The 18,984-nt window shown below is 55.0% G+C and overlaps 1 protein-coding gene across 4 annotated transcripts in view; it reads left to right on the forward strand.

The window, feature by feature from the left end:
* The first annotated feature begins 1,407 nt into the window (after positions 1-1,407).
* The window catches only part of Megf6 (multiple EGF-like-domains 6), a 100,893-nt gene continuing 83,316 nt past the window's right edge, over positions 1,408-18,984 (forward strand). For 3 of the 4 annotated variants that reach the window (XM_087550962.1, XM_087550960.1, XM_087550963.1), the window contains exons 1-3: positions 1,408-1,770; positions 7,979-8,116; positions 12,862-12,971. In XM_087550962.1, the coding sequence (XP_087407088.1) occupies positions 1,652-1,770; positions 7,979-8,116; positions 12,862-12,971 (367 nt within the window). In that variant the 5' untranslated portion in view covers positions 1,408-1,651. 4 annotated transcript variants of the gene reach the window in all.

Genomic DNA, 18,984 nt, shown 5'->3' on the forward strand with positions numbered 1-18,984 from the left:
AGCTTCTGAGATCCAGAGAGGGTCTGTCTGGTGGTGGGTTTGGGCAGAAGGGCGAGATCCAGCAGAACAGTGCAGGGCAAACTAGGGTCCTGTTTGGGGCATCAGGTAGCAAGTTCCAGGACCCATTGCCACCCAGTATCTGTCTGTCTGTTCCTCCCTCCTCCCCACCCCTCTCTATTTACCCTGAAGCCAGGCTCCTCTATGTTTACTGCTCAGATCGGTAGCCTGAGCCTTCTAAACTGAGGTGGGGGGCTCTGCTCCCTTCCTTGCCCCGTGGTTCCCCAGCAGCAGGTCTGAGCTGACATCACCTGCTCAGTACTGTGACCCTAACCCTAACCCTAACCCTAACCCTAACCCTAACCCTAACCCTAACCCAGTCTTCCGAAATGGGAACTTTTGCAGCGGTCCTTCCAGCCCCCTCCCCCCTCCCCGCCGGACATCAGAGGACCCCTCAACCACTTGCTTCTGGGATAGAGGAGGCTGGAACAACTACCTCACTCCTCTGGGAACGGTGGAGGAGGGAAGTCTTCGAAAGAGGGCAGGCTGGGTCTACCCATAATGTAAAGGTAGGCACACCTCTCCAGCAGGATAAGCAGCGGCTGATCCTCACACAACTATCTGCAACCAGTGAGGTCCGCTGCTGTGCCCTCGGGGGACTCTCCCGGCTCAACTTCACAAAGAGCCCCTCTGAGTGTGTGCTAAGTCCTGCATCAGAGATGCCACGTCTAGCGCTGGTCAGTCTGCCCATAGCCGCGGAGAAAGTCACATCAAACCAAAACCAGGCTTAAAGAACGACAAATACCGGGAGCAGGGAGTTACCTCTCCTTTTAGACCCCAGTGCAGGTGCCTGGTGGGACCTACACGCCCACTCCACCCCGCTACTGTCCCAGAGCATCCAGAGGCTGCCCTCCCCGCTCCTCAATCCCTCCCTGCTTCTGGCAGGGCAGTGATGGTGGGGCGCCGATGGGGGAGCCAAGGGAAGGTGACTGCAGCGCCACTGCGAGAAGGTGCGCTTGGAGAGGTCCCGGATCAGGATAGAGTGGTGTTTACGAGGTGTGGGCCGCACAGACCAGATAGGATCGTTCACTTGGATGGGGTCAGACCTGTCGGTTGGAGGTCCGCAGGGAGATGGTGCGCAAGTGAAGCTGGAAAGCTGCTGGGAAAAGTACTGGGAGGAGAACTTGGTCTTAAAGCTTGGACCAGGAGCGGGAGAGGGGAGGGGCTGAAGCGGGGCTGGAAGTGGGCTCTCCCTATTGGAATGGTCTGGGCGGGGCCGAAGGCGGAACGGGCGTGGCCTGGGCTGGGGGTGGGGCCGAAAGGGGGAGGGAGCGGGGTCCGGAGGAGGCTGGGGTCGGGACGGGGGGCGTGCGGCGGGCGGGCCTGACGTCTGGGGCGTCCCGCTCCGAGTTTGCTCTCCATCACTCCAGGCAAGTGTCTGGCCGCGCCAAGCAGAGCGCGAAAGTCTCGGAGCTCCGGGCAACTGCTCCATCCGCACCTGTGGGAACCTCGCGTCCCGCACCTGGCACGGCTGGGTTGCGGTGCTCCGCTGTCCTCCGGGGTATGGCGCGCGTGAAGACAGGGTCTCCCGGCCACAAGGGCCGCCTGTGAGTCCAAGAGCCGAAGATTGAGTGGGAGCGCGACCGCGCGCACTATGCCTGTCCGGGCGGAGGCGAGGGCGGCTTGGCGCGTGGTGGCCCTGGCGCTGCTGCTGCTCCCCGCAATGCCTGCAGCCTCCCCGCCGCTAACCCCGCGCCCGCTGCAGCCGAGCATGTGAGTAGCGCGAGTCGCGAGGCTCCTGGCGGCGATGCTGACCCGGACAGAGCTCGGGGCTTTGTCCCTGGGGCCACAGAACAATGGACTCTTTGCTTTAACTGAGGAGGGGATGGTCTAGACCGGGGGTCCCGGATTGGATTTGGGGCCCTCGAGTCTGCCGCAGGGCGCATAGCCTCCGGATTCCCGCCTCTTCAGTAAGGGTCCTGCAGACTTAGACGGATGCCGAACTCTGGAGTGGTGAGGAATCCAAGCCCCTGCGGCGCAGGGTCCAGCTGGGGAGCCGGCTTGGAGGCGGCCGAGAGGAAGCAGCCTGGTCCCACTTCCTCCTCAAGCTGGTCTCCTGGGGTCTGGGGGCCTGCGCAGGGGCGGGGGGGGTGCCCAGAGGGGGCTGCCAGAACTGTTTTGTGTGTTAAACACGTGCGCTCTGGGGCCTCGGGAGAAGGAATTCAGTACTAGAATGGGCAGGAAGAGAGGGTCAGGGAGCCAGCGGCGACGGATTTAATTTTGAAAGATGATTCCCCAACAGGCCGGTTAGCGGTCTCTCTTAAACTGCAAAGCGATCTCTCTGTTGGCCTCAAAGGAAAACTGGTGCGAAGTGAGACCAAGTGGATGAGGTGTACGGATGAGAGGCCTGCCGCCCCCACCGGCCCTTCCCCGCAGGGTGCAAGGTGGAGTCTTACAAACTTGGCAAGACTGCTGGGGCAGCCTGGGGAGTGGACGAGGGACCCTTCAGGCCAGCGTTGGGGCTTCCTTTCTGCCAGTTCGGGCACCTTTTCACCCACAGACTTGCTGCTTCTGTCCAGGGCTGGCTGGCACTGATGGATCCACCCTGTACCCGGCAGTGAGGACAACCGTGGTTCCCTGGGGAATAAGAGGACAAGCTTCCTAATGTGACAGGTGCCCTCGGAACCTCCTCCCTGGGTCTTGCTTTAGTCTTTGTGGCCATTACAAAGGAAAGTGGGATCTGAGTTGGGGTCCTCTCACCCACGAACAGAAGCAACCTATGTCTCCTGAGTTTGCCCAAAGGGAGCTTCAGCCCTGGAATTATTATTGCAATTAGCACGGTGGGCTAGGACTGCCAACCTGCCCATCCATCCCCTCCGTGGTTGAGAGGGGCTGCAGACACAGGTTTCCTGAGGTTCCAGGTGGGTGGATGTAATCTGGCACGTGTGGAAACTGTTGCTCGCCGTTTATGGGTTCCCCACCAAGCTCTGTCCTCTCCTGATGGAGTGGAGCCAAGAGCTGGCTGCCTGTGTCCTGCTCACCTGGGCCCAGGAAGCCTTTAGCTGTTAAAAACGCTGTTGGAATTAAGTTGTGAGTGGGTAGTGGGAGAGAGAGCCTGTCCCTTCTTCTTGATGCAATTTCCAGAGACTGCCTCCCCTTCTTCCTGCGTCTCTGTCTCTATGCACTCACTTGCTGGCCCTTTGGTGTCCCAATAAGCCTCTGCTCTCAGATTGGGTCTGGGTTCCAGGTTGGGCAAACCCCCTGGCTCCCTTCCCCAGGCTTACATCTCTTGGGCATCTGCACGTGGCCTCTAGCTGGCTGGGCCAGTGAAGCAGTTTCATTTGGCCAGACCAGTGGCTGTATCTCCCTGGGCTTTGTAGGAGAAGCCATTTAATTTGCTGAACACACAGCAGATGGAAACCACGAGGACCAGGTTTCAGAGGTGACTTGCAGGTTTGCTCCTTAGCTCCCTGAAACTCAGAGGAGCAGGGGAGGGGTGCCGGGAAGGCAGCCAGGTCCCTAGAAATACTTGTTTTTGGCTGATCCTCTCTGCCTTGCTGCCTTTCTCTCCTGGGGAGTTGCGATGAGATGGCAGGGCCTGGCACAGCTGTGGCACCTCCTTGGCCAGTTTTCCTGATCTGATAAACTACAGAGTCTTCATAGTACTTTGTCCTCCTGCCCATACCCCCCTACAGTTGGTGTGCAAGCCATAGGCCTCTGTGGGCTTTAGGGGTAGGGCAGCTCTCACTCCCAGTCCAGTGCCCTGTAGACCTTCATGATTCTGCTGGAAGAGTGTGGGTGATTCTCTGGCTGCTGCTGACTGTGGGTGCTCAGAGACAGTGGGTGGAACATGGCCACCTGTTCGATTTTACCTCAAAGTGACTTTTCAGCTTGGAGGAGGTATGACTTGCCTGCTTCAGCTGGGGATGGGGATGGGGATGATTGCCAAACAGTTTAGGGTTGGCAAGACTGCTTAAGGCTTCTTGCAGCCCCATTGAGGATGGAGAGGAGGGTTGCCTGTGTGTTGAAGCCCCGACCAGCTCAGCCTGAGGCCACGCCAGCCACATGTCCATACACAGTTTTGCAGCACGGGGCTTCTCCCAGTCTGGAGCCCACTTTGGGCAGCTATGCTAAGAAACCCAGTGCCAGGGATTTGGAATCAGTTAATGATGTTGACCCTCTCCTACTACCCAGGCAGGTAGTAGCCCTACCCCCCCCCCCCCACAACTCAAGTTCCATCTTGTAAGGCGCTCTTTGGGCATACTGGCCCCAAGGACTTAAACAACCACATTCTCTGCGACTGAGGCTTCTGCCAGTTAATCTCTAACTCTCTGGGACCCCTGAACATATGGAAGTTCCTTTGAGCGCGCGCGCACACACACACACACACACAAACACACACCTGCACACACACACACACACACACACACACAAACACACACCTGCACACACACACACACACACAAACACACACCTGCACACACACACACACACACACAAACACACACCTGCACACACACACACACACACACACACACACACACACACACAAACAAAGTTAGTTCCCTAAAGAGGAGGTTGAGATTGTGGATGGCCAGATACCCCAAAAGAGAGGTGGTGCTGTGTTTGTGGAACAGCGGGGTTGGGGGATGGAGCAGGGGAAGGACTGCGTGTCTGCCGAGCATCCTGTACTGATCTTGGGCCTGGCAGAAGGCACCTGAGGGTCTCCGAGCTGCCTTTTGAGAGTGTGGCTGCGCCCCAACCACTGGGCTTCTATCCCCAAAGCCTGACACTTTCCAGTGTGCCAACTGTACCTAGACCAGGGAAACATGCTCAGAGGTGAGCCACGAGGGAGGCGAAGAAAGCTGAAGCTATAGAAACAGTATGCCTCCCACTTCCACACCTTGGTGAAGGGCATCATTGCCAGGAGCATCCCAGGACTCTAGCTCCTGCCAAGACTGCCCGCTTCCTGGAGCCCCACTCCTCCCTTCAGCAGATGGCTCTGCAGCTGGGCTGAGGTCCCCTCCCTCTGACGGCACTGGGTTCACCTTGTGGCTTGGGCTTGGCCTTTTCCTACCTTGTTGGGAAGCTGCGTGCTGCTGCTGCAAGGAACAGAAAGATACTTTGACCTGATGAAAAGATTGAGACTTTGTTGCATTCTTCCGGGGCCTGAGCCTGGCTGCTGTCTTTCTGCCTCTCCCTTAGCTTCCCTTCCCCTAGAGTTCCCCATCCTCCACTGTGTATGTCTGCCCACACTTCCTAGCAGAGGCACTGGGTCCAGCACGTGCCACCCCAACACTTTGTTTATGCCAAGTAACCACCCTGTTGAGCCCTTGTAAGAGCTTTGAAGCCTCTAGGTTGGTCTCCTGTCTGTGGATTCCCATAGACCCTCGTCACATGGTTGGAGCCAGTGACATTCTCTATATGTCACAGATATCCTCACACCAGCCTGAGGTGTGACCAGGGATGGGACCAGAGAGAGGGGGTGAACAGCTGCTCTGTGGCCACAGTGGAGAAGTTACCACCTGGCAGGGAGAGTTCTAAGTAGCTAGGGAAACAGAGACTACCGTCCTGTCTCTTAGGCCTCATCTTCTGTTGGCTCCAATCAGCTACATCTCGCCACTAGCCAGGGGGCAGGTCTCTCTCTCTCTCTCTGTCTCTCTCTGTCTCTGTCTCTCTGTCTCTCTCTCTGTCTCTCTGTCTCTCTGTCTCTGTCTCTCTCTGTCTCTGTCTCTCTCTGTCTCTCTGTCTCTGTCTCTCTGTCTCTCTCTCTGTCTCTCTGTCTCTCTGTCTCTCTGTCTCTCTGTCTCTCTCTCTCTGTGTGTGTGTGTGTGTGTGTGTGTGTGTGTGTGTATGTGCTCAGAGGAACTTCCATATGTTCAGGGGTCCCATAGAGGACAGTCTCCTGTGGACACAAGAAGTAGAAGCCACAAGGATCAAAAGTGAGGCCAGGACCCAGGCCAGGGAAGGCTGAGGAGGGCTTTCCCTGTGTGGGGACTACCGGCTGGGGCAAAACCCTGCCCTGGCCTTGCCCCTATATTCTTAGCCTGGGACCCTTGGCTCACAAGGCCTCTGGAAGTCTGGATTCAGTACTCTTAGCCATCTGAGAGGTACAGCAGAGGTCAGGAAGAGGCGGGGTCTTGGGTCCAGCTGCCTGTCTGATTACCAGATGATCATAAAACAATTCAGGGGGTCACTGTCACCTTACCTTCTTTCGGTGATGAAAGGGGCACCCCATGGGGTGATGCCTAGAGGGTACCTGGCATTATTAGCAAGGCGGAGGGTTGGGGGTGGGGATCTGTCCCCTGAGGCACTGTCTCTTTGAGGTGGCAATAAACCTTTTCCATCTGGTTCTGGAACTTCACAACTGCTCAGTCGCTTCTGGGCTCCCGCCTGGCCACAGAGAACACATCCACAGTTAGGTGCACATGTGGGGTTCACAGCGTACCCCAGATCCCACTGTTTCATCCTGGGACCTGAGAGTCCTTGCCCTGCATTCACCTCATGGCTAGCTTCAGCCCTAGATGGGAAGTTTGGAAGACTGGGGGAGGTATATGGGGACTGGCCCGCGCTGGAGGTCTTGGGATGAGTTATGGCAGCCCCGTGCCTATGGCTATGCTGTGACTGATGGGAAATGAGGTTTAGATGACCTGGCTGCATGCTGGGCAGGTGCAGACCTGCTCAGGGCTGGGAGCCCCTGGTGCTTGCCTTGCACTTTCATCTTGTCTGCAGTTGGTCCACGCACTTCCCTGCGGGGGTGGCTTCCCACCCAGCAGAGCCAGGGAAAGAGCGAAAATAAAAGGCCTCTGGGTCAGAGGATCCGTCTGGGGGCGGCTGGTCTGGGGCCAGAGCTGCTGGTTAGGGTGGTCTGGGTCTCTTAAGCGCTGAACTTTGGACAGCACCCAGCAGACACTGAGAACAGTGAGGCCATGTAGGAGTATGGGGTGGAGGCAGAGGCCAGGGGCAAAGCCAAGGATGTATCCCTGTCTCCTGATGGAGCAGGGACCTCAGGCTGGGGTGGGAAGAATGGTGGCCCCTGCTTACCTTGTGCCCTGAAGAGAGAGACAGAGGAGGGCTGTGTGCAGAGGACTGCCATTCTGTAGAACCCACCAGATTGGAAAGCGGCTCTGGTCTGTATGAGTGTACCTGGTAGCCCTTTGTGCTGGGGACTGAGCTCAGAGCCTAGTCATGCAGGCCGAATGTTCCCTTTTATTCCTTGGGCCATGCAGGGGGTTCTCACCTGAATCCCAGGCCTGGTCCAAAGTCATGGGTCTTGCCTTCTGTCCCACAACTTGCCTTTGTATCCTCTGGTCCCTCGGGGCTCGGGCTTGAGTGAGCCTGAGTCTTGTGTACAAGTCTTGCTGTACATCCTCAGATTGCCACTGGGTTGAGCCTTCTGTCTACTTGGTGGGACTGGAGGGCTGTCTTAGGCCACCCACCGTTGGCACTGCGTTCCCCTAAGCTGGTTTCTGTGCTGAGTCGAGGGCAGAAACATAAAAAGAATCACTGCCCTGGGTGTGGCTAGTGGCCAGATTTTTCATTTTTTTTCTTTACTTGCTTGTCCCTCACGCCTACTTCTGGGTCACATCCACATCCCCCTATGTAGTCTGAGGATGCCATGGAGACACTGAGGTAGCAAGAGTAAGGGAGGGTGTTCTGGAACCTGGGACTTGGGGACAAGCCTGAGCCCCAACAAGGCCTGCAGGTCCCCTCTACCCTGAGCTCCTGGGCTGTCCACAGGGGACAGCAGATTCTGCCTTCCTTAAAGATTCTTAGGGACAGTGCCTTGTGCAGCTTAGGATCCTGGTGGAAGATACTGTGGCCCTTCATTCCTTCTTGGTCCCCTTGTCCTGGAGTCCAGAGTGGATGCTAGGTGGGCAATGTGCTGTGGTCTAGTGTGGGATACTTGTATACCTAGTATAGACGCAGAGACATGGCTGTTGGCAGCAGAGAAGTTGACTGTTGTCCTTTTTTTCCCCAGGCCCCACGTGTGTGCAGAACAGAAGCTGACCCTGGTGGGCCACCGCCAGCCTTGTGTGCAAGCCTTCAGTCGCATAGTGCCTGTGTGGAGGAGGACAGGCTGCGCACAGCAGGCGTGGTGTATTGGCCAAGAGCGCAGGTATGCGGCGGAGATCCTGACCTAATGGGGACCAGTTCTCGGCTAGCAGCAGCAGCCGAGGGTCAGGCAGCTAGGATGGGGGCCCTACCTCGCTTCCACCTGGTTCCCTTCACTGAGGACATGGTCTTTTACCACCACCACCCAACCCCCAGACTCTAGCAGGCCTGCTCAGGCAGGCTGGGTCGCTTTTGAGGGTGGGGAGGAGCCCTCATGGTGGTCAGACCCTCAGGACACAAGTGCTGATTGGCCAAAAGGTAGAGTCCCAGCTCAGCCCAGCTTAGGTTCCAGCTGGAGATTCCTACTCAACCAGCTGACCCCTGGGCTTAGTGCCCAAGTTTGTGGAAATGTATTGCTCAATGTTTTATTTAAAAAATCAAACTTAAGGAGTGCCTTTGCATAGCTGTTCTCTGCAGGGCCTACCTGAGGGGAAGCTGGGCAGCAGGAGAGCAGTGCAGAGTGGAGACGTTGGACTGGGCATCAAGGAAGTGGTAGAGTTGGCTGCAACCCTGACAAGAAAAGCACTGTGCCCAGCAGGACGTCTCAGCCCTGCTCCTCTTGTTGGGTCTGGGGTTCATAGGGTACCCACCTGGGCCTGCTCTGCCTGACCTAGGGGCTCTAGGGTCTGTGTAAGCATTAGCGTGCATTTGCTGCCAGTTAGGGTTTGTGTAGGATAGTGATGGAAAAAGTCCTTGCCAGGGACACCCATGGCAATGTCTGGAGGTGGTACTTACCTCTGAGGGGTGAGGGGTGACCTGGGTGGGGCTGCCCAGGTCTGCAGAGCACAGCCTGTTTCTGCCCCCATGGAATGACAGGCTTGTGGGTCAGGAGACCAAGGGGAAGGAGCAGCCTCCCATTCTCAGAGGTCAACATTTTATACCCCTCCTTCTAACCTTCACGTGGTCATGTGTGTACATGTTTACGAAGTGGGGTGTGCTCCTCCGAGCTGCGCTGCCCTGCCCATAGCTGGTGAAAGGCACAGTGGCCGGAAGCCCTTGGGCCCTATGGCTGGAAGCTCCTGGGCTCTGTGACTGGAGGGTCTGTGACATAGGCTGGCAGAGGGTCCAGAGTGGCTGATGACCTACTATCTAGGAGGGCCACCCTTCCCTGGCTCTCTGTGTGTGTGAGGGGCAGAGCACTGGTGGGTAGGCATAGAAGATGGTTATTTGACATAGCGTCTGAGTCAGGGTTTTCTGGATATCTCAAGATGGCTTGTGTCCAAGTTCTGGGATTCCCCCATCATCCTTACCCAGCTCACCCACCCACTGGCCTGAAACACAGAAGTTCAGCCCCAGGTGGTGGTAGGGGGTGCCATGTGGCATTTCCGGTTCTAAGCTCCAGGTTGGGGGAGGGCACGAAGCTCCGACAGAGGGCATCCTCTTTGTTGGACACAGCCTGTTTTCCTCCTTCGCCCATCCTGCTCTGAGGTGACCCTGAGTCATTTGCCTGTGTGTCTATAGAGGATGACAGGCCCAACGATGGAGGTCAGAAAGTACACACGCCAATGAGGCCCACCTCAGCTCCCCATGTATAGCAAACTCAGGCATGCTTGAGGCCTTGAGGTCTTTCTCGCTGTCTTTCCCAAGCACTGGGAAGTTCCCCCAATCCTCATCTGGACAGCTGTCCCTCTGTGTTGCCTCCAGCTCATCCCTCTTAAGCACCCAAGACCACCCTCCCTTTTCCGGAGTGCCTGACCCAATGGGACATTGTTCCCCCCCCACTGGAAAAGCCCCACCATATCCGGGTCTCCATCTCCACCCAGAACCCTGGGGTCTTGTCTCTCTTCCTAGGCTCATGAACGGAGCACGCTTTGGGATGTACCCTGAGCTTGGCCCGAGTGTCCCAGGTGTTTATACTGGAATGAGGTCAGATAATGTGTCACTGTCAAGTCTAACAGCAAGGGGGTTGGGTGCAGTGGGCTCTGGCCAAGTGCTGAATTCAGCCACCTGTGGGGTCATCAGTGGGCTCCGGTGGTACCCAAGCCCAAGGAACATCACTGTACATTATAAAGTCAGGTTTTGAGCATGAGGTGACCATGCTGTTGTAGAGGATTCCTCTGTTTCTGTCTGTCTTTATCCCTTTCTCTGGGACCTATTAACGGAGATGGAAACTCGCTGCATAGCTAACTTCTTCCTCCAGTGCTGGGCTCACATGCATGGGTAGCCGTGCCCAGCCGTTAATATTCACGTTGGAGGTTTGACATTATGTCCTGTTGCCTTCACAGTATCTGTTCTCACCCACAGAGCCTTTCCCCTAGCCCCTAGGTTTTTGTTTTGTTTTTTGGGGGGAACCCTTTTCTTAAGCTCTTGTGGGGGGGTGGGGGGGCAGACATCCCAGGATGCACTGGAATCCCAGCCCCCTCAGAATGAATTCGCTTGGCTAGATTGAGAACATTTTCTGGCCTCAGTTTCCCCATCTGTATTGACCTGGGTGAGGCTAAGGTGACCCTTGTGGCCCTCTGCCACCATCTTCTGTCTTTAGGTAACAGTCGTTTGATGTCGTTTGTGTGGCCTCACCTGCGACAGGTGAGGCTGTGCTTTTGCCTGTGAAGCCAGAGGGAGTTCAAGGGTCTCAGTGTGAGAGAGTCTTTCCTGACAGGTCAGACAGACATGCAGGTCACCAGGCTGGGAACCCTCTAAGCTACATAGAGAGGTCCTTTGAGGGGTGACGGAGGAGTCACCCAGAGGAAGGAAGGAAGGGAGAAGGAATGGAAGGAGCTGGCACTCAAATCACAGGGCCTGCACCCCTCTTGGAAAGCCCAGACTCATGGGCCTTCATTCCAACATGGCTGCAGCAGCCTCAAATCTGACCTGGCCCCGGAAACCTCCATTCCAACATGGCCCCCAAAGTTTCCATTCTGACAGGGTCTCAGCAGCCTCTGTGTGAGCTGGTGCCATCTGAAGGTGAGTTAGGCTTGGTTTTCATGGCTGCCTGGCCTCTCCAAGAATCTTTTCCCTCCGGGGCCTTGTGGAGGAGTGGAGGGAGGGGGGAGACGCACGTAGCCCAGCCCTGTCTGCAACCCAGGCAAGGGGATAAATATTTACGATGTCCAGGCTCAAGTGCTTTGTCACTGCCAAATATTGTTCACGCCGGGGTCGGTTTCTGTCCGGGCAAGTGGTTTCATGTCCTGCCAAGGTGGTATTTTGTAAGGCACTCCCAGAGTTTCTGTGTGGAGAGTCTGTGCTTCGGGGAAGTGGCCTCAGGCCTGTTTATTAGGCAGAGCCTAGGGCCACATGACTATCCGCTGTGCTGGTCCCAAAAAGTTTGTCACCTGGAGATACAGCCTGAGCCACCTGACCATTCCCCCGGGGCCTCGAGGGCCCTTGACCTGTGACTGTTGGCCTAGCTTCTGTGGCTGTTGACCCTGCAGGAAGGAGGCTGGTGGGGGAGGCAGGAGTCACACTATTCTACCTGTTTTCCCACCACCACCACCACACTGTCTCTGGTCTCTTTGTCTGTCCTTTGTAGTCTGTCCCTCCTTTGTAGTCTTGTCCCTCCTTTGTAGTCTGTCTCTATAACCGTGGAGGTTTTGGAATCATGGAGCCCAGGGGCATGTACAGAGCTGTGAGATCTGTGTTCCTTTTCTAGAGCTGTTGTGACAAATGCTGACAAATCAGGTGGCCCAAAACCAGCTCTGGAGGGTCCTTGAGAGAGGGCTCAGCTGGTAAAGTACGTGCCATTCAAGCCTTAGAAACTTGTGCTCAGAATCCCCAGAACCCACATAAAAAAATACTAGGCAGGCATAGCTTTGCAACCTGCAACCCAGTGCTGAGGAGACAAGGTCAGGTGGGTCCCTGGGGCTTGCTGGCCAGCCAGGCAAGGCAATTGGTGAGCTCCAGGTTCAGTGAGAAACTGCTTCAAAAGGTGGAAAAAAGTAACATTAAGAAGACACCCAATGGGCTAGAGAGATGGCTCAGTGGTTGAGAGCACTGACTGCTCTTCCGGAGGTCCTGAGTTCAATTCCCTGCAACCACATGGTGGCTCACAACCATCTGTAATGAGATCTGATGCCCTCTTCTGGTGTGCCAGAAGACAGCTACAGTGTACTTATATATAAAATAAGTAAATAAATAAATATTTAAAAAGCAAATGGCGCCTAACACTGTCTCCACATATGTACCCACACACAAAATAAAAATTTAAAGGACAAGTTTTTTAAAGTTGGGAGTCCCAGTATAGGGCTGAGGTTCTGAGGGAACAGCTGTCTCTGTGCCCTTGGCTGTCCTGTCATGTCTATCTTGGGGTGTCAGCGGCTGCCTCATCCCCACATGCTTTCCTTGTATTCTCAGGGTGCCATTCACTAACTCTGTGAGTCCTCATCTTAACGGATGATGAGTTAAATGGGTTTTGTTCCCTAGGCAAGTCCCACTACAGGCAGGCATGGATTTGGGGGAGTCGGTGTTTAAACCTAGTATCAGAAGTGACAGACAGAGGGACCAGACTGGACAGAGCTGACATCCAGCAACGGCAGCCATCCATCTTACTGGTCATCCCTGGAGCGAGGGAAGGAGGCTGAGGCAGGCAAGGGTGGGAAGAATGGAGTCTCCAGTAGTCCTATTGGCTGTCAAGAGCCACCCTGTAAAGAAGGCAGACAGAAGGAGCCAGGCACTGGTGTGTGGGGTCCCAGTTCCCTGGGCACCTCAGCCTGATCACCTTGCGTTGGCAGGCAGCCATCTTTGGGGTGCTCTGAGATCTCGAGCAAGCGCTGACGCCATAATGACCGACACATCCTGTCTCTTCTGTTCTAGGACTGTGTACTATATGAGCTACAGGCAGGTATATGCCACAGAGGCCCGAACGGTGTTCAGGTGCTGCCCTGGCTGGAGCCAGAAGCCTGGCCAGGAAGGCTGCCTCTCAGGTGAGTGTCAATCTCTCTCAACCGGTACCGGGCAGACTCTGAACAGAGGCATGTGTCACGAGGAACATCCACCTATCTTTCCTTGCTTCTCTGGGTGCTGGCCCATGGCTTCTGTATGCCTAGCCTCTGCCTCCAGTCACATGAGAAATACCCAGGGACCTCCAGTACCACAGCTCTGTTTTCCCAAGACTGTTGGAGCAGAGTTCAGACAGAAAAGGGACAGTGGAGTCCCAGCATAGTCTGGTAGAACCTGGGAGAGGCAGAGCTGACTGGGTGCTGCCTTAGGAGGGAAGAAGGCAGACCCGAACATCTAACCATACCAGGGACAAAGGAACAGGCTCCTGGCCAGGGAGCATGGCTGTAGCAGCTGCTGGAGAGACCTTGGCTTGCAGGTATGGGACAGGTGGTTGTCAGTGGATATGGAGACAGGTGGCTGGCAGGTGGATGTGAGGACAGGTGTCTGGCAGGTGGATGTGGGGACAGGTGGTTGTCAGTGGGTGTAGGGACAGGTGTCTGTCAGGTGGATGTGGGGACAGGTGTCTGTCAGGTGATGTGGGGACAGGTGGCCTGCAGGTATGGGACAGGTGGCTGGCAGGCAAGAATGGAGTTCCTCTGGATGATCATTTCTGAAGTCACTGGTGTGTCTGGGAATCACACTCTCCACACCGAAGGTTAAGTGTGATGGGATTCCGGCTCCCTCACGTCCCCACCGTTAGAAACTTAGCACCTTGTCCTGAGGTCAACTCCAGTGAGAAATAGGGACCCGAGAAGGGATGCTTGCTGATCTTTTTCCAGGAGGGAAGTGAGTCACTCTCTGGAAGGGAGCAGAGGGAAGAGGACAGGAGGCCAGCTTGGAGGTGACAAGACTGGGCTGCTGGCCAGCACTCCCTCAGGTTGGGGTGTTCTGTCACAACACCAGCATCTCCCTTTCTTCTGTCTGCCGTGTCCCCTGCTTCCTGTGGCTTGTATGGGACACAGGTATTGAAGTTCCCCGAGTTTCTGCTTTGAGGTGGGGTCCCGTGGGCCTGACAGAGGAGGCACCAATAATAGACTAAGACAATAGGGGAGCATAGAGCATGGCTGGGTGGGAGGTGAGTGGAGCTCACTCTGAGTAGGCTGGTGGGGTGGGCAAGGAGAGCAGGGCAGCCTGTAGCCCTGTGTCTCCTCTGAGTCATAACCTGGGGTCTGGTGAACATCTCAGGGTGAGGGTAGGCAGAGGCAGGCCAAGCTGGGCTCGACCCATCTGCACAGGCTGGCTGTCTCCCTACTGTGTGGTGGAGTCAGGGTACAGGTACTGGCTTTTGTAGTCAATGAGGTCATTATGACAGGGGAAGGGGGTCATTTGTGGCAGTGTGGCAGCGTGGCCATAAACATGCTCTGTCCTGAGTCTGGCTGATTGTCTGTGAATGAGCCAGGCCGTCACGCACATGTGGAAGCTTGGAGAGCTCAGGTGGCTTGTACCTCCTGGCCTGTAGCAGCGTCCCTAGCACTGGTGAGGCTGACACCTCCCCTGGGCCACTACCGGAGACCAGTTGGGTTCTGCTGTCCCACTGCCTTTGAGCTACTGCAGTATCTCCATCCAGAGCCTGATCTTCACTTAGTTGTTTTGAAGCTTGTTTTCAACGGAGGACTCTCTTAGTTCCTTGTTTGTTTAATGGTCCCGGCAGGCAGAGCCTATGATCCAGCATCTCTGTATCCGGATACTCTTTGTCTTCCTTGTTTATCACCGTCTGGTTCCCATCCTTGAGGGGCTGGTATAGGGCTCCACCTGGGCCTGTCCCCTCCCTAGGGTCTGGAGTCCCAGCACGCCCCCTGGTGGCCAAATACTCCTTCCTTTGACCGCCATTTTCTCAGGCTGTTACTCAGTGCTGGTGCTCGGTGGGGGTGGGGATCTTAGGGACAGTGCCAGCCTTGGGGCGCCCATGGCCTGGTGAAGAGGCTGAGAGTAAGCAGATGGTTAATGTGGGAGGGGGGTGTAGAGTTGGAACTGGATAGTAAGGGGTATCCCAGGAGTGGCTGGTTGGCAGGGCAGGCAGGGGGTTTGGTCATGGTCTGTGTCCCATATCCAGTTTGAGTTTCCCTCTCAAAGCTGTCCTTCTGGAGCTGGCATCATGCTGTGAGCCATGCCCTCGTGCCTCTCTGTAGGCCTGCGTGTGGAGGCATTGGACCAGGCAGGAATGTGGGACAAGTGGTGCCTACCCTGTAGGAGCCAGGCAACGGAGTCAGGGAGCCCTGGCTTAGTTCCCTCCATGCCCTGTGACCTGTGGGGGTGTGTCACAAGCCCCCAAGGCCTTGACTTGGGCTAGTGAGACAGGTACGACAATGCTAGTCTCAGAACCACGGGTGTAATGAGCACTACTGGGTGATATACAGGAGGAGCTCAAGCAGTGTTTAGCTATTTTTTTTTTCTTTTCTTTTTTTTTTCCGGAGCTGGGGACCGAACCCAGGGCCTTGCACTTGCTAGGCAAGCGCTCTACCACTGAGCCAAATCCCCAACCCGTGTTCAGCTATTATTAAAGGATGACCAGATAGATACCTGTTGTCAGTGGGGACGATTGCCTACGGGGTCACTTTGCTAAAGGTTCAGGTAGATCCATGTCAAGCCGTGACCTCTAGGGCCTGGGGATTACCTGCTGGAATGGCTTAGCTGTTTAGGGTAGCTCCTCCCTTCTTAGTGAGGTCTGTGGAACTCAGATACTTTCAGAAGTTCCCCACAGCCGTCCGGCTCTGTGTTTCTCCATCCTGTGGCCTAGGGACCGATGCTAGGAAGCCTCCTTCCATCTTTGTTTTTGCTTCTCACTGCTGAGAGTGAGAGGCCAGGATGGGTGCAGGTGGAGAGGGCTTCTGCCTTAGAGTGTAAGTCTCTGGATGCTGTCAGGACCTGGAGCCCTTAGAGGGTCTAGGTCCCTGTAGTCAGCTGTGGAGATAAGCCCCTGCCCTCAGCTCCCTCCCAGTCAGCATGCCATGGGGAACAGTGAGAACTAATTGGGGTCAGAAGTCCTCATGCAGGAAAGGTAGATTCACATTTATTTCAAGGGCTGGGGTACACCTCCCATTCCTCTCTCACCTCTAGCTCCCTCCAGTGGGAAGGGCAGTGCCCTGGCTGCTAACTCTAACCCCTCCCCAGCCATTGTGAAGTTTCCTTCTTCATGCGACCTGGAAATTGTAGGAGGACGGTGTCAGCCTGTGGGTCATTGAGCCTCACGGTGTTTGTGTAGGGTTGATAGAGGGATGGGGACCAGAGAATGGCAGGAAGCCGCTAATCGGGTTGTGATTTCTCCCAGGACCATTTATGGGATTGTGGCTGGGAGGTGACCAGAAAGAAAAAGTGCTGGGTGGGGTGTTGGGGCCAATTACCAGGCTTCCCGAGAGAGCCCTTGTGGCCCCATGACGTGGGTGCAGCTGGGCCGCACCCCCTTTTGCTGTTCTGCCTTCTGCTTCCTGTTTCTCTGAATTCCACTCTTATCCCAAGTAGGTGACAACTTTTGCTCGGACCCTCCTAACTGCTAAGCCATAGATGCTCGGGGGTCTATGTTAGGACTCCCCCCCCCTTCCTCCGAAGGAGGGGACTCTGTACACAGCCAACGAGGTGCCTGTCCTTAATCAATCCCCATACCTCTGTGTCCACTCCCTAAGAGACCTGGTGGGATGAGGCACTAGCTTAGACCCCCGCTTACATCCAAGGTGATCCTCACCCAGCTCAGCTTGGGGAGTGTTGCCTCACAGGGCTGAGGAGGCCAAATGTTAGGCTGCCTCAGGTCCAGGGGGTATGAAGGGCACTGTGAAAGAACTCTGCAAGGTATCTAATCAGCTTGTGCTGCTCTTGCTGTCCCTGTCTCTGTCTGTCTGTCTCTGTCTCTGTCTCTCTGTCTCTCCCTCTGTCATTCTCTCTGTGTCTGTCTGTCTCTGTCTCTCTCTGTGTCTCTCTGTCTCTCTCTCTCTGTCTCTGTCTCTCTCTTTCTCTCAGGCACACCTCTGAGACAGAGTATCCATCTGTAACCTTGGGCTCTCTCCTCCTCTCCCTCCCTCATTCTCTCTCCCTCTCTTGCTCTGAAACAGAGTATCAATCTATAGCTTTGGCTGGCCAGGAATTCACCATGCAGACCACGCTGGCCTTGAACTCACAGAGATATGCCTGCCTCTGGCTCCTGAGTGCTGGATCAAAGTCATGCATCACCATGCCCTGTTTATGTGGTGTCGAGAGTCAAGCCTTGTAGCTAGACAAGCACTGTACTCATCGAGTTATGCCTCTGGACCTTCAGCTCTTTGTAGGATATGTATTACAGATTCCCTACTATAGGGTACCCCAAACTGAAGACAAGGGCTGTCTTCAGAAAGAGAAGCACCGTATTAAGGCAGCACAGTGCCTCAATGCGTGTATCAGTGAGCACCAGTGTGGGCACGACACTCCACAGTTGTGGAACAGACGAAGAGAGGAATGGGGCACACAGCCTCCTGGGAGGGCAAGGGGTTCTCTCCAGTGAGAAGTATGTTGGCAGATCAGGAGCAGGATGAAGCTAGGGGTTAGGACAGCTCTGCCCAGATCCATGGTAGCCTGTGTGTGCAGGTGGCCTTGTGTGGACCTGTGTAGGAGTTCCAGAACCAAGGAATGAGGCCGAAGTTAACAGAATGGCGTCAGGGTGGTGGAGGGAAGGGACTCCTTGTGGCTGTCTGTGGCAGCAGCTATGGCACCTTGGCATCTATAGTGACGACCATACTAGTCTTAGTTTCACTGATAAAATGGTAAAAAACAAAATTAGCTTAGGGGATAAAGGGTTTGTGCTGGTTCAGGGTTTTGTTTTGTTTTGTTTTGTTTTTTATCAACTTGACACAAGCCAAGAGTGTCATCTAGGAAGAGAGGGCCTCAATTGAGAAAATGCTTCCATCAGACTGACCTGTCAGCCAGTCTGGGGAGGGGGAGCATTTTCTTGAGTCATGATTGATGTGGGAGTGGCCAGTTCACTGTGGGCCGTGCCACCCTGGGCAGGTGCTTCTGGGTTATATAAGAAAGCAGATCCGTGCTAGCAGGGGCCACACACCTCGCCTGTGTGAGCCTGCTGTAAGCTGCAACAATTCTTTCCCTTCCCAGGTTGTTTTGGGTGTGGTGTTTTATCACAGCAATAGAAACCTGTGTAAGACAGGGTTCATTCAGCTCTCAACTCCAGACTGCAGTCCATCACTGTAGAGAAGTCTGGCAGGCAGTTCACTGAAGCAATGAGTTACATGCATGGCAAAGAGTGGAGTGAGAGTGAGAACAGAGAGACAGAGACAGACAGAGGGACAGAGAGAGAGAGGAGAGAGGAGAGAGAGAGAGCAAGAGAGAGACAGAGAGAGAGACAGAGAGAGAGAGAGACAGATAGAGACAGAGACAGAGGGACAGGCAGAGAGATAGAGACAGACAGAGACAAAGACAGAGAGACAGAGACAGACAGAGAGATAGAGCCAGAGACAGACAGAGACAAAGACAGAGAGACAGAGACAGACAGAGGGACACAGAGAGAGAAACAGAGAGAGAGAGAGACAGAGACAGAGACACAGGAGACAGACAGAGAGACAGAGGGACAGAAAGAGAGACAGAGAGAAACAGAGAGACAGAGAAAAAGACAGACAGAGAAACAGACAGAGACAGACAGACACAAAGAAACAAAGAGACAGGGACAGAGAGACAGACAGAAAGGCAGACAGAGAGACAGACAGAGAGAATATGAGTGCATACATGCTTGTCAATGCTCAGCTATGACTTATATTTTGTCCATGAAATACTTTAATGCAGCCCACATTCTGGGTGGATCTCAGTTAACCGGATCAAGGAAATCTCTCATTGGCATACCCCTACCACCCCCCAAACCCCCACCAACACGATCCAGACAATTCCTCACTCAGGCTCTCTTACCAGGGTGATTTTGGATTGTGCCAAGTTTGCATGACTGGCCTTCACAGCTGGTAACCATGATCTGGGGTCCAGGACCCACAAAGTAGCAAAGACCAGCTACAAAGTTCCATTTAACAGACC

The sequence above is a fragment of the Rattus norvegicus genome, chromosome 5 (assembly GCF_021556685.1).
Source record: "Rattus norvegicus strain SHRSP/BbbUtx chromosome 5, alternate assembly SHRSP_T2T, whole genome shotgun sequence".
Lineage (NCBI taxonomy): Eukaryota > Metazoa > Chordata > Mammalia > Rodentia > Muridae > Rattus > Rattus norvegicus.